Genomic DNA, 16,375 nt, shown 5'->3' with positions numbered 1-16,375 from the left:
AGCACAGGCTCCGGAAGCGCAGGCTCAGCGGCCATGGCTCACGGGCCTACCCGCTCCGTGGCATGTGGGATCTTCCCGGACTGGGGCACGAACCCGTGTCCCCTGCACTGGCAGGCGGACTCTCAACCACTGTGCCACCAGGGAAGCCCAAGCCTGTCTTGTTTGACACAATCTCCCCAGCACCCAGCTGATAAATGCTAAATGCTCAGTAAAATACCTGTTAAATCAAATCAGTAAAACACTTTAAAGAGGGACTTCCCTGGTGGCACAGTGGTTAAGAATCTGCCTGCCAATGCGGGGGACACAGGTTCGATCCCTGGCCCCAGGAAGATCTCACATGCCACGGAGCAACTAAGCCCGTGCGTCACAACTACTGAAGCCCGCGTGCCCAGAGCCCATGCTCTGCAACAAGAGAAGCCCTCTAAATGAGAAGCCCGCGCACCGCAACAAATAGTCCCCGCTCGCTGCAACTAGAGAAAGACCACGTGCAGCAACAAAGACCCAACGCAGCCAAAAATAAATAAATAAATACGCTTTAAAGAACAAGAAACATACCATCCTCTGGTTTGGTCAATGCCTTCAGCAATGAAATCTGCAGGAAATGCATCCTCAAACTCCCTCTTGTTTTCAAATGGATAATGAATTTGAGCATAGGGCATGCTGCCACTCTCGAACCAACAGTCAAACACTTCAGAGATGCGATGCAACAATCCCTTCCCACAGCGTGAAGGAATGGTCAGATGGTCAATGCTAGTAAACAAAGAAGTAGCCACTTCTATTAATTTTAAGCAAAACAGAAATTACAGTTTAATTGCCAAGAGGAAACACAATGCCCTCACAGCTCTTTCATATGCATCTGCAAACAGAAATATAGGCAGTTATCACAGGCTTTCAGAGGGCACCATCAGGGCTCCATCTGGAAGGTTATATACCAAAGTCTCCTGACATCTAACTCAAGGACAAGAGGCCACCTTTCCTCAATATGACATGAATCATCAACAACGAAGTAATTCAGCAAACTAGTGTCTGATTTCTACATGTAGCTCTGTGATCTGATACAGAGACCATGTCTAAACAGGCTACCTAGCCCGATATGAACTGAAGTGAATCAAACATTCAGAAACTGACCTCTCTCTGTGGAGATCTGAGATCTTTGCTCCTGACAGTTCTTCCAGTTCTATCATTGACCCAACACACACCACCTGTCAAAACAAAGTTAAAAGGCCTCAGAGCCGAAGATCAAACAGAGTTAATTTATGTAACATTCATGTTTAGGTTTAGAAACCTTTGATCTTCATGAGTTATCATCAAGGTGGCTTACCTCATGAAAAACTATAGGTCACTGACTGAATTGGTGAGCAGACCTCACTTCTTTGCTATCTACCCCTATATCAGAGGGATTCCCAACAAGGAGAGAATTCCACAGCCATCATCTCAACGAGTATTTCTTGAGGGTCTACTATGTCCAAATCTCTGACAAAAATAACTAGCATAAGTGAAATGCCTAGACTGTTACTCTAAGGCATCTTAGTTTGCTCCTGGCACTTGAACTTGGCTCTTTAATCTGAAACCTTCTCAAGTCAAAGCTGGGACTAATTTATTGTGCATGAACTGGACCAAATAGTCAGATTGCAAGACATTAGGATTATACTCATGTAAGGAGACTGGGAGATGGGCCCAGCAGGGGCATTCAGAACAGGGTGAGTCATCTAACAGGGGCCGTGTAGCCGGGCTACACCAGCAGGAGCTGCTGTGGGTTCACACCCAGAGGTCATCTACTACCTAATGAATACCCACAGCCTGTTTCTCTGCACTTCCTGCTCAGTCCTGTAAAGTCCTCTGATTCAGCTACTTCACTGTTGCCTTTCAGGTCCCTACTGGAGATTTACTGAGGTCCCTGGGCTGCTGCTGCTGCTCATGACTGTTCTAATGCTGTCAGCATTGGACAGAGGGAATACATCTATATACCTATGTATGTATTTATTTAGAGACACACACACACAATTTGATTTTAAATTAAAGGTCTGCAATGTTTTGGTAATTTTTATTATTATTATTATTATTTTTTTTTTTTTGCGGTACACGGGCCTCTCACTGCTGTGGCCTCTCCTGTTGCAGAGCACAGGCTCGGACGCGCAGGCTCAGCAGCCATGGCTCACAGGCCCAGCCACTCCACAGCATGTGGGATCATCCCGGACCGGGGCACGAACCCGTGTGCCCTGCATCGGCAGGCAGACTCTCAACCACTGCGCCACCAGGGAAGCCCACTTTGGTAATTCTTTTAAGTCATCCTTTTTTATCACTAATAGGGCCGTTTTAATATGCTGTGACTTAGTGCAGCGGGTGGAGTCTCTATTCTGTTCATCAGAAACTCAAAAGGAGAAAAAGAGTTCTGAGCAACACAAGATAAACAATGTGAGGAGTTTCCCGAGAAAAATACAAATTACATTTTTCACTTTTACACAGAGGGAAATTTTTTTTTTTTTTTTTGCGGTACGTGGGCCTCTCACTGTTGTGGCCTCTCCCATCGCGGAGCACAGGCTCCGGACGCGCAGGCTCAGCGGCCATGGCTCACGGGCCCAGCCGCTCCGCGGCATGTGGGATCTTCCCGGACCAGGGCACGAACCCGTGTCCCCTGCATCGGCAGGCGGACTCTCAACCACTGCGCCACCAGGGAAGCCCTACACAGAGGGAAATTTAAAACTATATTTAATTAAAGTAAAAATAAATTAAAATCTTAAAAACATATTCTTATTTATGTCATGATTCTAGGAAGGAACAAAGAAAAAACCTGATGCAATAAGAAAGGGGCAAAGAAAAAAAGAAACCATATTCTTTTACCCCATACTGAGATGCATGAATGAAATGCTTTAGCAAAAATCAACACAAGTAAACACTGCCCTGCCTCACCTCCTCGAAGTCATCGCTGACCCACAGTGGGATAGGAGTGCCCCAGTATCTGTTTCTGGAAATTGCCCAGTCACGTGCATCTTTCAGCCAATTTCCAAATCGCTTTTCTCGCACAAACTCTGGGACCCTGCAATAAACAGATCAGATAACCAATCACATAAAAACATTAGTAAGTAAATTTGTAAATTAGATCTGCATAAGCCTTTGTGAACCTAACATTCTGGAAATGCTGAGCTCACTCCTACGAGAATGTCTTCCAAATGGACAGCACCAGAAGACCCACAGAGCCTGTTTCTGCTATGAATCCATCCCAGGAAGATGCTCTGTAATATGAAACCCCACAGCACACAAGCTCTGTCCTGTTCTCCAACTGCAGGACTGCCACAATCCTTTAACCAATCACCATGACGACAGCTAGCCTGATCTTACTTAGATCTAGTCTTCAGGTCATCCATACAATAGCGCTTTTACTGAAACTCATTAGCAAGGGCTCTTAATCACCTACAAAGTAAGAGTCTGAATAGGAGGGGTTATGTGTAGCTGGTGAGAAGCTGCCTCTCCAGGCTCACCTGCAGTCCCGCCACTGCACTGTAGGCTCTAGCAATAAGGCAAGTTCCTTAGAATGCAGCTTCTTACCTCACTGCCTCTGTCCATGCCATCCCTCTACTTCGATAACGTTCACCCCGCCACCCTCCTTCCCTCAGCCACCCCCCTACCCAAGGCTCTTATAGCTTCTGACTGGTAAATGACTCCTTATTCTTTAAGGTTCAGCTTTGTAGGAAACGCTGTCAAGCTCAAGGCTGAGTTAGGGCACACCTAGGCTCCAAAACATTTTGTCTTCTCAGGTGCTGCAGTTACCATCCTAGGTCAGTTTATAGGCCTGCACACCTGTCACCACCCCCCCTCAATGAGGCAGCCACACGAATATTCTATACTCAGTGCTCTACCAGGAAACTAAAGAGCTTCCTAGGTATAAAAATGAAAAAACATTTTGCTCTTGAGAAATTCACTTTGCTAAGAAATATAGAAAGCTATAGTTTTCTTTTACTGCCCTGAGATTCTCCCCATTCTTCCAAAATCAAATGCACTATTTCTTACTTCCCCAGAGAACACAACTTAAAGTCAAGCTGGATTCTTGGGGAAAATAAGAAATCGTTATTACCCTCAAAACTCTCAGGGAAAAACATTCTTCTGGAATACACAGATTTAGTTTTGTATCATTCTTGCACCTACAGGTTGAAGTACAGTAGTCCCCCTTTATCTGTGGTTTCATATGGTCTCAGTTACCCACAGTCAACCGTGGTCCAAAAATATTAAAAGGAAAATTCCAGGAGTAAAAAGTTCATAAGTTTTAAACTGCACGTTGTTCTGGGTGGCATGATGAAGTGTTGCGCCCTTGCACTCCATCCTGCCTGGGAAATGAACTATCCCTTTGTCTAGCATATCCAGGCTGTATATGTTACCCGCCCACTAGTTACTTAGCAGCCATCTCGGCTACCACATCAGCTGTTGATTATCTCAGTGCCTGTGTGGAAATAACCCTTATTTTTACTTAAAAATTGGCCCCAAAGGGCAAAAGCAGTGATGCTGGCAATTTGGATATTCTCTTACCGTGCTTAATTTATACATTAAACTTCATCATAGGTATGTAGATATAGGAAAAACACAGTCTATACAGTGTAGGGTTTGGTACTATCTGCGTTTTCAGGCATCCACTGGGGGTCTTGGAACATACCCGCTACGGAAAAATGGAGGAACTACTGTAACACCTCTCTGCAGTTTAGATATTAGCTGAGGAGAGAAAGGCTTCTGTTCCTGCAGTGTTTATCCATGAAACCAGTGTACACAAGACATTGTCATATTTTAGGAACTCAACAAGTGTCAAAAGTAGTAAGTGTAAATGGCTTTTGTAGGTATATCCAAAAATAAATGTATATCCTGAAAATGACTACTATTTAAAGCTAATGGACTCTGAGAGTACAGCCAGTTTTCCAAAGTCATTCCATTCTTTAAATCAAATAAATGGCAACTTCTCATTTCCATTGGGTTTAAAAAAGAAAAATGTTCCCCTATATGTCCTGTCATAAGAGGGCTGTTTCTTCTGTTATATTATTTAAATTATTTTGTGTTCCTGAATAAACAGAAAAATAGCTATTATTACAATATACAATAAAAGATGGCTTTTAAAATTACTATAACTTGAGGGAAGTATAAACCAGTACTAACTACATGACAAAGGACATTATGAAGACACACATCTTATTGCTCACCAGTAACATAGGTCATTGTTCCTCAGCAGCCGGTCTACCATATGCTCCACCCGAACGAACCAGCTAGGCACTGCTTTGTAAATGAGGGGAGTGTCTGACCTGTGGAAGCAAAAATGCAGAATGTGGCTGGGCAGACTGAGGTATGCAGGGGCAAAGGGTAAGACTGACCTTTAGTTTCTTACTGATATCATCACCAACTATTAGGCCTTCTACTGATATTTATTTCTATTGCAAATACTAATGTCTATGTCATCTCCCTCCATCTCTCACAAGAAGGTGAAAGCTAATAAGAGAACAAGAAAAAATATAGTTCTGCTGTGTGACAGTTGACTAAGAAATGATGTCAACCTCAGCAAAGAGGAAACACGGGAACAAAACGTGATGCCACTGAACATTCCATTTTCACCCACATCTTTATAGTATGATGTTATATTAAAACTTGCATCACAGGGACTTCCCTGATGGCATAGTGGGTAAGAATCCGCCTGCCAATGCAGAGGACATGGGTTCGATCCCTGGTCCTGGAAGATCCCACATGCTGCAGAGTAACTAAGCCCATGCGCCACAACTACTGAGCCTGTGCTCTAGAACCCATGAGCCATAACTACTGAGCCCACGCACCACAACTACTGAAGCCTGCATGCCTAGAGCCCGTGCTCCGCAACGAGAGAAGCCACCACAATGAGGAGCCCATGCACAGCAACAAAGACCCAATGCAGCCAAAAAAAAATTTGCACATTATATTTCTCACTAAATTCCATTAGAAAGTTTTAGAGTTATATCTCATCCTAGAGAACTGTGATCCCAACACAATACATATTGGCATATGCCTGTTTCTTACACCTAAGGAACGAAATAACTTAATATATGAATTCATAAAATTCTCCTTAAAACAAGAATGAAGTTTTCAAACACTAACTCTAAAGGATACAAATGAGATGGGAACCATGAACTGATGGAATGGGCACACATATCAAATGTATCCACAAAGCTGAAGCTTGAGCTACATTTCATCTCACCTCCAGCAGAAAGGGTAGCTGTGGGTGAAGGTGCTGGCAGCAAGAAGTCGACCTTGTTCCTTTAGGGTCCTGATAATATTTTTGTCAGCATCCTATTTAAAAAAAATTTTAAATCTAGCCATTAAAATATCCTACAATACTTAGTAATACAATATAATTAAGTATATTACTAAACTTTGTTATTTTGATACCTTTACTATGAATAAAAGGCACAAATAACAAATGTACTATAAAAATACTTGGTTCACATTTCAGCCACTGTGTAACTTTAAGTACTTTTAAAGTACGTTCCAGACCACTTAAGGCAGTGAAATTTTCAATCAGCAATGATTACCCCAAGGTCACAAAGCCGTTTCCGGAGTCACAAACCAGAGCCCACTTTTTCTGATTTTTACCTTTGAAATTACAGCATGCTTCCTCTGAAGATACTAGACCCTTGGAATGCAGCTGATAATATGTCTATTTTTTTCTGATTTTATGTGCTCAAACAAAACAAAACAAAACAAAATCTACTTCCTGGGGGGAAAAAATCCCACATATGGAAGCTATTTAACAAAAAACTGATTAATGAAAGAAGTACGATGAAACCGACACCTTTCTAAGCCATAGAGATACAGACCTTCACATACTGTCCTGCAAAATCTGCCACTTCCCCTGTGAAACAGCCTGAAGCATCCACAGGGCAAACAGGGACAGAATCTTTCTGAATGATATTGAAATCCATACAGACCCGATAGTCATCCTGGGGAAAAGGAGAAAGGTAGAAGAAGGGAAGAATAAAACAGTTAAGTGTGGGTGTGGCAAGAGAGGAGCATATGAGGCAATAAATTTAGAGGAAAATTTTTCAGTATTCTGACATATAAATGTATCCAACTTTCATTATCCTCTCAACTGAAGTTAACTCAAGGATTATTCAGAGAATCCAGAGCGCTATAGCAGGGTTAGGGGATTAGATCAGTCTTCCCAGCCATTACTTCACAAACCCCTAATATAGCTGAGTATCCACTAAGTAAGAAGAAACATATGAATACATTAGAACAAAATCAAATTTGATTTATAACAGCAGCATGTATACACATACATGTATGCACAAAGCAGAAGAACATACACGTGTAAGGCATGAACCATTTAGTACTGCACAATGCTTGATGTGCATATGGATTTGCATCCTGTCAAAGAGTGCCTGAAAGGATGGCAACAGTGATCTAAATCCAAATTACTCATTTTACGGGAATTCCCTGGTGGTCCAGTGGTTAGAACTTGGCGCTTTCACTGCCAGGGCCTGGGATCAATCCCTTGTCAGTGAACTAAGATCCCACAGGCCGCGTGGTGTGGCGTGCATAAATAATTTAAAAATAATAATAAATAAAACAAACAAACAAACCCCAAACTATTCACTTTACAAATAAGTAATATGGGCCCCAGGCAGGCTGGGTTCACCACAATGCTTCAGGAATACATTTTGAGCAATGTTAACAATAATAAGGGCAAACTGATTATAAAGTGCTATATCAAACAGTGCTCTGAACATGACTACATTATATTAGCTCATTTAACCTTTACAATGATCCTGTGAGGAAGGCAGATAGATGTACTAGGTTTTCATCATGTGTTCCCCTCAGACAAACCAGCAAGTATCTCCATTTTACGGATGAAGAAGCTGAGGCACAAAGAAATAACTCAGCTGCAAAGTGGCAATGCTCACATTCAGAACCAAATAGCCTGGCTCCAGAGTCCAAGGTCTTTACCTCTTTGCTATGCTGTTTGAATATAAAATTAAAGGGACTGTCTTGGACTAAATAGTGAAACCAAACCCTGGTTTGACTCCAAGATAAACTGGAAAGCCAGTATGGTTCCACCTGGGCCTATGTTCAACTCTCGCTATGCTGAGAGGCTGCCTAGCGTGATGCGACATGTGCATGTGGCACATGACAGCCAAGGGCAATGACAGCCTGGCCATGAAGGAAGACCCTGAAAAAAAAAACAGTAAGCAACACAGACAGGACAAGCCCCAAAGTCCAGCAATTTGAACCATTTAGTATAGAGCAAACAGCCCTACTCGATTCGACTAGCTAAGAGCAGCATTCCTGAATGGAGCCAGAGTAACAGGTAATGTTCAACACGGTCATGTAGAAGTGCATAGACTCTGTGGAGAGATCACATAGCACATTGTCTGGCAAAACCACAACATGGAAGGTCTCTTGGAAAACGTCTACCAAGTGGGGTTAAAGGCTAAAATTTAAAGATCTGATCTTCTATAACATTAACCTGCCTGGCATTCAGGACAGATACACACCAAGAAGTTACCTTTTCATTATTTATTAACAGTGGAACAATGACACCAGTTGACCCTAAAATTATAATGAATAGCTGAAATTTGACTAATTACTAAAAATCAATAATAGTATTATCAAGAATGCTTACTTTCCATCTAATTTGAATACTGACCAGGTATTAGGTGATATTAAGCAATTGTTAATTTTATTGGGTATAATGGCATGGTGGCTATGTTAAAAATAAAAGTCCTTATCAGTCAGAGATGCATACAGAAGTATTTGCAGATGAAAGATATGATGTTGAGGATTTGCTACAAAACCCTCCAGCCAAAATAAAAAAGGTGTTGGGGAAGGGGACAGGGAACGAGACAGATATAACAGAAATTCCAAATTAATAATTAAAGCAGCTGGATAATGTGAACATAAGGAATATTATATTTTCTTTACTTCTGTGTATGTTTGAAGACTTCCATAATAAAAATCCCTGCAGAGATTAAGTATGAAAAAAAAAAAGACCAACGGAGACAGACTAGCTTCACTGCCTCTCTGACAAAATGATCAAGCCAAGAGGAATTTGTAGGTCCCCAGTGGGTGCTACACCCCCAGCAGTACACACTCTTAGAGTGTCAGGCACTGTGCTAAACGCTCTATATGGATGACTCCACTTAATCCCTGTAGTTTCCCAGACGGGCAGGTACTATCATTCCATGTCACAGAGGAGGAAAAGGAAGTCCAGACAGGCTAAGTAACTTACCCAGAGATGGCCTGTTAGTGGCAGAGCTGTGACCTAAGGTGAGGTCTGGTTCTAAATATGTGTCCTTAAACCCTATGCTCTTGTTTTACTCATATACAAATTACATTAAAAGGATTACATTTTTGGAAAAATTACTCTGGGAAAAACTTAAAATTAACCACACTGCATAGCTTTGAGGAAAGAGGTCAAATTCTCCCTTCTGATCATATAGTATTTATTTAGTCAAGAATACAGCAAAGGTGATGGAACCTTTCAGAGTTTTGATGGTTGTGGGGACTGTATGACTCTATGCCCTTGTCAAAACTCCCAGAACTGCATATCATAAATGGCAAAGTGTACAGCAAGTAAATAGTGAATGAATGAAAACACAGCATGCCTTTTAGAAAGACTAAATGCCCAGCAACATTCAGGATTTAGCACACCGTTTTCAAAAATCAGCTCAGGGTGAAAAGGAATTACAGATGCAAGTTTTATAAGGTTATCTCTGGGGGCAGTGAGCCTGAAAAGAGGTTAACTCCATAGTGTGAAAAACAGTGAGAAACATCTCTCTTCTCTCTCCCTGTCACATACACACACACAACTCAGTGGCCACTGACGTTTATTTCTCATAAATGCATTTGCAAGACATATACTACTCACAGCACCAAAGTAAGGAGCTTGGTGTACAACCCCAGTGCCTTCTTCCTCCTTCACATAGTTGTCAACAAGCACAGTAAAAGCACCATTCTCTTTACACTGGAAAAGAAAGGTTATCAGGCTTAAAGAGTAAAATAATACCATACCATAATATTAATTTAATAACAGTTTTTGGTAAGAGCCTGAAAAATCTTTTAACATGCAAAATTATTTTCAGAAATAGAAAAGACAGAATAATTCAGATTGGGAAGAAACATGCTAATTCAATACATCGTTTCCATGAATAACAGGTCATCACTTATAAATGAAATAATTATTTGAAGACTTGCAGAGAAAAATTTCTAACTTCCTTTGCCACAAAACTGTGCTTTTTCATCAGTTCTTCCAACCTCACCCCTGCCCTAGAATGCAGTTTTTCGTGAAAATGTCTCAGACGATGTGCTTCCTTAACCATTCACTTCCGGGTATATTTTCAATCACTGCATATGCTTTGCTGCTCCTTTTCCTTTCAGTCCAGCTCAGGTTATTCAGTAATAAAAGGCAAACCTTGGAAGAATCGGTATGGGAGCTGAGTTACAAGTTCTAGTTACAGGTACTCCACCTACTGTAACATGAAGGGAAATGTTCTCAGTTTGATTTTCTTTGTAACAACAATAAAGTCAGGTTCATACACAAACACTACAGACCTACTTCTTCTACCTTTATCTCTTAATATTTCTTTTCTTTGCTTTCTTACCTCTCTGCCTTTGCAAAAAGTACTTTCAGAAATTATTTTCACATTTAATCCTATAATCCTGTGAAAAAGGCATCAGCAGTCTCATGTTTTAAAAATATTCTGGTTGTATTTGAATTTCACAGATGAACAAACTCTGAACAAAGATGAAATGGTTTGCCCAAATCATACAACTAGTAATGACCTGAAAGAAGGTCTTCTGGTTCCAAACGCAATTTTATTTTCAACTATATCACAACTCTTTAATTCTCTGGCATTCACTTAAAACTAAACTTGAAAAATAACTATGAATTTTTAATTGCTATAACCCAAGTCACCTGGAAATATTTTTGGTGTGGTATGATAGGTGCTAAAAGGTGTGTCTTCAATAGTTTAAACATGGAGAGATAATATGTGGGTTCTTAGAATCAGATGTAAGAATAGGGAATACAAAGGTATCTTACTGTTTCTAACTGTAGAGGGTTTCTAACAAAGAAACCCTACATTGCATTCCTATCTCTCGAAGTCCAGTTTTAGATCCTTCCCCTGCCAAGGATGAACTGGGTCAGCATTCACACAGAGAGTTATAGTGCTGTCCTTCAAAGACAGCATCTACTCTCATAGCTCTCACTTAATATTTCAGAACATGTGTATTTTAGGTATACACCAGATGATTTTTGTCTTCAAAGAATTTGCAGCATCTTTCTAAAACTCACCAAACGTTCTAGAAATTTCAGGAAGCTAACTGAATGGATAGTTGTTGTTCTTAAATAACTTAGATCAGTATGAACTGAGTGCATATTCCAGACAGACTTCTGATTTAACCTAAAGTTCCTATCTATTGTGCTCATGTGCATTTTCTGAGAGGGCTGAACTTTCCTTAGGTTCTCAAAGGGATCTAGTGTAAGAGGTTTTAAGACAAATAAAAACAAATACAAGAAAAAATAAAACATGTTATGATACAGAAGAGAAGAATGCAGGAATGATATTTTTCAGAGGGAGAAACCAAAGAAGCATTTCAAAAATTGCTTTTTTTTCAGATGGCACCTGAGTTTAGCCTTGAAGAGTGTCAAGCTGATATGACGTTAAAGCAAGGTGAGGGTTTTTTAAAAAAGAGGAGGAAGACAATAAAAACAAAGGCAGAGAGGGAGGAAAAGAAAGGGCCAGTGTGATGGAAGCAAAGGATATGTTTAAATCAACATTAGGGAATGTGGTTAGGGAGTAGGACTGCCTTGTGTCAACTGGAGAATACCCATTGAGGAATGTGCTGGCAAATGACTACAGGCTCAAGGGAGGGACCAGACCAGGTAAAGTGTTTGGAAATCCATCAGCAGCAACATGGAATGAGGAGGAATGCCATTAGTTAGGAGATAAAAAACATGGGAAAACACTCAGGTGCACAAAACTGTAGAGGCAGATGTGACGTTGTGGACAGAGCCCAAATGGCAGAGATCACCTGCATTAGCCAAACTCTATCCCTACACTGAACCAGAACAGAGGTAAGCAAATATTTTATCATGGGCTATGGTGTAAGGTTTTGTTGGCTAATGCTACGTCCAACTGAAATAATTTCCACATAATGTGTAAAACCGGGTCTGAGAGTGTTGCTCATTATTTCACTCCAAGACCTATAAATAAGAACCAACAGGAAATTCCTGCTGACTTTATTCTTTTGTTGTTGGTGGTGGGGTTTACAGCTACAGCTGTGGATTCTGTTGCCAGAAAATGGAAAACCACATAAAATAGCTTTGTGACTCTTATAAGAACTAAGTTACTAAATGTCTGAGCTTAAAGCACCCACCTCATCAATTCCTGGAAATGAACTCTGTTTACTTTTACACACACAGTTTTGTAAAAGCACTACCTTAAGTTTGTAAAAACAAAACTCAAAAAACAAAAAACACCTCAACGACTTGCCTGGGTGATGTGTGGACTATAAACAATACAAATATACACACATTAAATCTTATCAAAGTAACTGATTCCTTATGTAATCTGAGAAAAGTATTTAAAAATTCCTATAGGATTTTAATTATTAAAGCAAGAAGGCAATACAAACAGAATTTAATTTTTGTAATACTAAAACAGATTTTTGGATTTAGGCACACTTGTACAAACAATATAACAATAAGACAATATAAATACCGCTCCAGTTATCAAATACTTGGGTTGTGGACAGCTCCTGTGGTAGAAGTCTCTAAGCTCACCTTTATAAAATAGTCAAACAGCGGTCTGTATTTCTTGCCTTTGAGATAGGCACCAGGCAATCTAGAAAAAAGAGAAAGGCAAACTCACAATTAAAATTATCAAAGAAATGAGGCTACAGCCACATCAAGTTATCATTCCCTTCTGGTTTCCTTGTTCCTAAATCATGAGTGCTGGAACGTGTGACCTGAATGTACTTGGTATTAGTACTTAAAACTAAACTTGCATAATATAGCTTTTGGGCAATAAAGTATCTCACTTTTTAAAGCTAAAGACACACATGCACGTGCACACACACACACATACAAATCAATGAGGTGTATATTCACCTTTCAAGGATCTCATAGTCACTCTCCAATTTATAGAGGGCTGATAATCTGGCTTCCATTAAAATGTATAATTTTCCTCTGACAGCATCTATGAGAGCAAGGGAAAAAGTGGACTTCAATGATATTCAGGCTTTGGCTTACGCTAAAGACATGCATCTGCATATTTTTCCCTCCAGGGGCTCCTATATCACCTGCATCCAATGTGCTCAGCACTGACAGAGGAACACCACAAAGAACGCTAGGGCACACGTGCTTTCCAAATACGAAAAAGACAAAAACATCAAATGCTGTTAAGGCAGCTCATCAGTTGTTGCTAACTGCACCTCTATTCATTTTAAGTAAATTAATCTTTTCTCCTACCAAAAGTAACATATATGAGTGCTTAAAATCCGTAACATTAGCAAACCAAGAAGAGATCACAAAGTAAAAGTTTCCCATAATCTCATACTCCCCACCCCACCCCGCCCCCGCCTCGACACTATCGTTTCAGTGTCTATTCCTCCAGGTGTTTTTCTACGTATATATCAACATACATATTATGTAAACATGTAACTTAATAATTATGGGATATAACTCAATACAGTTTTGTAATTTGTTTTCACATAATACATTGTGAACATTTTCTCATATGTTAGCACATATAGATTCTCTCATTCTTTTAAATAGCTTCTATAGTATTCCATCTTATGGAGGTACAAGTTATTTTTAACATATCAATTAATGCTAGACAATTAAACTGTTTTCAAATTGCTACTGCTATGAACACTGGGATAATGAATATTCTTATACATGTCTTTGTACCCATATTGGAAACATTTCTGAAGGATACTATCCTAGGAAGAGAAAAGCTGAAACAAATGCATAAACATATAAAATTTAATAGATACTGACAAATTGCCTTACAAAAATTTAGGCTAAACGCCCACATGTAAAGTATGACATACCCAAGAATATACTAAAGCTATACCTAAGAATATACTAAGTCTGTAAGAAAAATGAGTATCTATGGATCCTTGTGAAGGCCTTTGCAATTCACTGAAAAACTACCACAAATAATGTTGCCATCCACCAGTTCTGACCTCACAGGAACTTCATTATAAGTGGAGTCTATATTTTCTGAATAAAACACAGAACACATGGTACACAAGAACACAAGAAGTAAAAGAGTTGTATGCAGGCAGATGAATGACATGATTGAAATCTCAGCCAGATGGCCTTTATGGCTGTCAGGCTTACTACGGAATGGCCATGATCCACAGGCAACTCAGGAAACTTATAACAGACAGAAATGCACTTGCAGGGAGAAGCAGCAGTAGACACCAGAGCCAGGCTCTATGTGGAAACAGCTCCTTCCCAGTTGATATCGCTAGAAACCAACCCTTGGTCTTAGCTACTCCTAAGGCACAGCTAAACAATGATAAAAATATCTGACGCCCAACACTTTTCCATTCCTTTCTCAATATTCTTCCCTTGATAGCACAAGCTATTGTGAATCAAGTTAACTGTCTTGTAAGACGGATTCTTTTTCTGGCTATGAGTTTTTCTTTTCTTTCCCTGACTTCCCCCTGCTCCCCATAAACTATAGAAACCTGAAGGTACCAACCTTCTTTTTTCATATAAATCTCTATGGAAAGGGCCTCATCAAGACTATGGTTAACTTGACCACCAGGAAATATTTGAAAGGTACAAAGTTCTCAAGTTCTGGTACCAATTCTATGATACTATGATATAGAGTAAGAAATATATATTTGGTCTTAATCCCTGTTCTGGCAGAGCTCTTAAAACCCTTGGAATTTCCTAAGTGGTGGGAAGGTGTCTTTTGTTACGTTAATGGAGTGACTTTTGTAAAACCCCTAGGTAACCTAAGGATGGTGAACCAAGCACATGGCTACAGGGTTGGAACTTTCATACTCCACCTCCAGCCCCCTCTGGAGAGGAGAGAGGGGTCAGAGATTGAGTTCAATCTCCAATGGCCAATGATTTAATCAATTGTGCCCATGTAACAAAGCCTCCATAAAAACCCAAAAGGATGGGGTTTGGAGAGTTTCCAGGTTAGTGAACGTATCCACATGCTATGAGAGTAGCCCACCCCAGTTCTGGGGAGAGAAGTTCCTGTGCTTGCGACCCTTCCAGATCTCACCCTATGCACTTCTTCATCTGGCAGTTCATGTGTATCCATTACAATCTCCTTTTATAATAAACCAGTAATCTAGTAAGTACAATGTTTCTGAGTTCTGTGAGTTGCTCTTCGGACCCAAGGAGGGCGTCATGGGTTGGTGAGAAGCCCAGGTGACAACCGGAACTTGTGACTGACATCTGAAAGGGGGCGGGGGGGTTGCAGTGGCAGGGGGAAGTCTTGTAGGACTAAGCTCTTGACCTGTGATATCTGACTCAAGCTCCAGATAGCTAGTGCTTGAATTGATTTACTTGCTTGGCGGTGTTGAGAAAACACATACTGGAGATTCCTAATAGCAATGATACGCCACCCCCTTTGAATCTCAGGTTCTTCATCTGTAATAGGAGCATGATGTATGAAAGTATTATAATCTGAAAAGTATATGAAATTTTTACTTTTTATATCTCTGTACAACGTTAATTTTTTTGTGTTAATTTTAATGTTTTGTGTTAATTTTTCAATCAGAAATGAAAATGCTCTTAGAGGTTATTTTTCTGATTAAATCTAATACTTTTTCAAAAACTTCTATTTTTACTCCACAAAGAAATGTAGGACTTCCCTGGTGGTGCAGTGGTTAAGAATTCGCCTGCCAATGCAGGGCACACAAGCCCTGGTCCAGGAAGATGCCACCTGCCATGGAGCAACTAAGTCTGTGCGCCACAACTACTGAGCCTGCGCTCTAGAGCCCACGAGCCACGACTACTGAGCCCGTGTGCCACAACTACTGAAGCCCGCATGCCTAGAGCCTGTGCTCTGAAACAAGAGAAGCCACCGCAATGAGAAGCCCACACACTGCAATGAAGAGTAGCCCTGGCTCACCACGACTACAGAAAGCCCACGCGCAGCAACGAAGACCCAATAAAGCCAAAAATAAATTAATTAATTAATTAAAAGAAGAAAAGAAATGTAATTTTTTTTCTTTTTAACCATTGCATCAAATAGGATAAAATGCCTAGGAATAAACCTACCTAAGGAGGCAAAAGACCTGTACTCAGAAAACTATAAGATGCTGGTGAAAGAAATCAAAGGTGACACAGATGGAAAGATACACCACATTCTGGGAGTGGAAGAATCAATATGGTCAAAAT

At 40.4% G+C, this 16,375-nt stretch overlaps 1 protein-coding gene across 3 annotated transcripts in view; it reads right to left on the bottom strand.

Annotated features, from left to right (window-relative positions):
* IARS1 (isoleucyl-tRNA synthetase 1) overlaps positions 1–16,375 on the bottom strand; it is an 80,877-nt gene that overhangs the window by 40,903 nt on the left and 23,599 nt on the right. For all 3 annotated transcript variants that reach the window (XM_060155486.1, XM_060155487.1, XM_060155488.1), the window contains exons 8-16: positions 13,112–13,199; positions 12,785–12,845; positions 9,869–9,964; positions 6,819–6,941; positions 6,200–6,291; positions 5,181–5,279; positions 2,911–3,037; positions 1,129–1,202; positions 556–750 (exon numbers count right to left, since the gene is read on the bottom strand). In XM_060155486.1, the coding sequence (XP_060011469.1) occupies positions 556–750; positions 1,129–1,202; positions 2,911–3,037; positions 5,181–5,279; positions 6,200–6,291; positions 6,819–6,941; positions 9,869–9,964; positions 12,785–12,845; positions 13,112–13,199 (955 nt within the window). The remainder of the gene's footprint in view (positions 1–555; positions 751–1,128; positions 1,203–2,910; positions 3,038–5,180; positions 5,280–6,199; positions 6,292–6,818; positions 6,942–9,868; positions 9,965–12,784; positions 12,846–13,111; positions 13,200–16,375) is intronic.

The sequence above is a fragment of the Lagenorhynchus albirostris genome, chromosome 7 (genome assembly GCF_949774975.1).
Source record: "Lagenorhynchus albirostris chromosome 7, mLagAlb1.1, whole genome shotgun sequence".
NCBI classification, from domain to species: domain Eukaryota; kingdom Metazoa; phylum Chordata; class Mammalia; order Artiodactyla; family Delphinidae; genus Lagenorhynchus; species Lagenorhynchus albirostris.
This window is presented reverse-complemented; position numbering and strand designations above follow the sequence as displayed.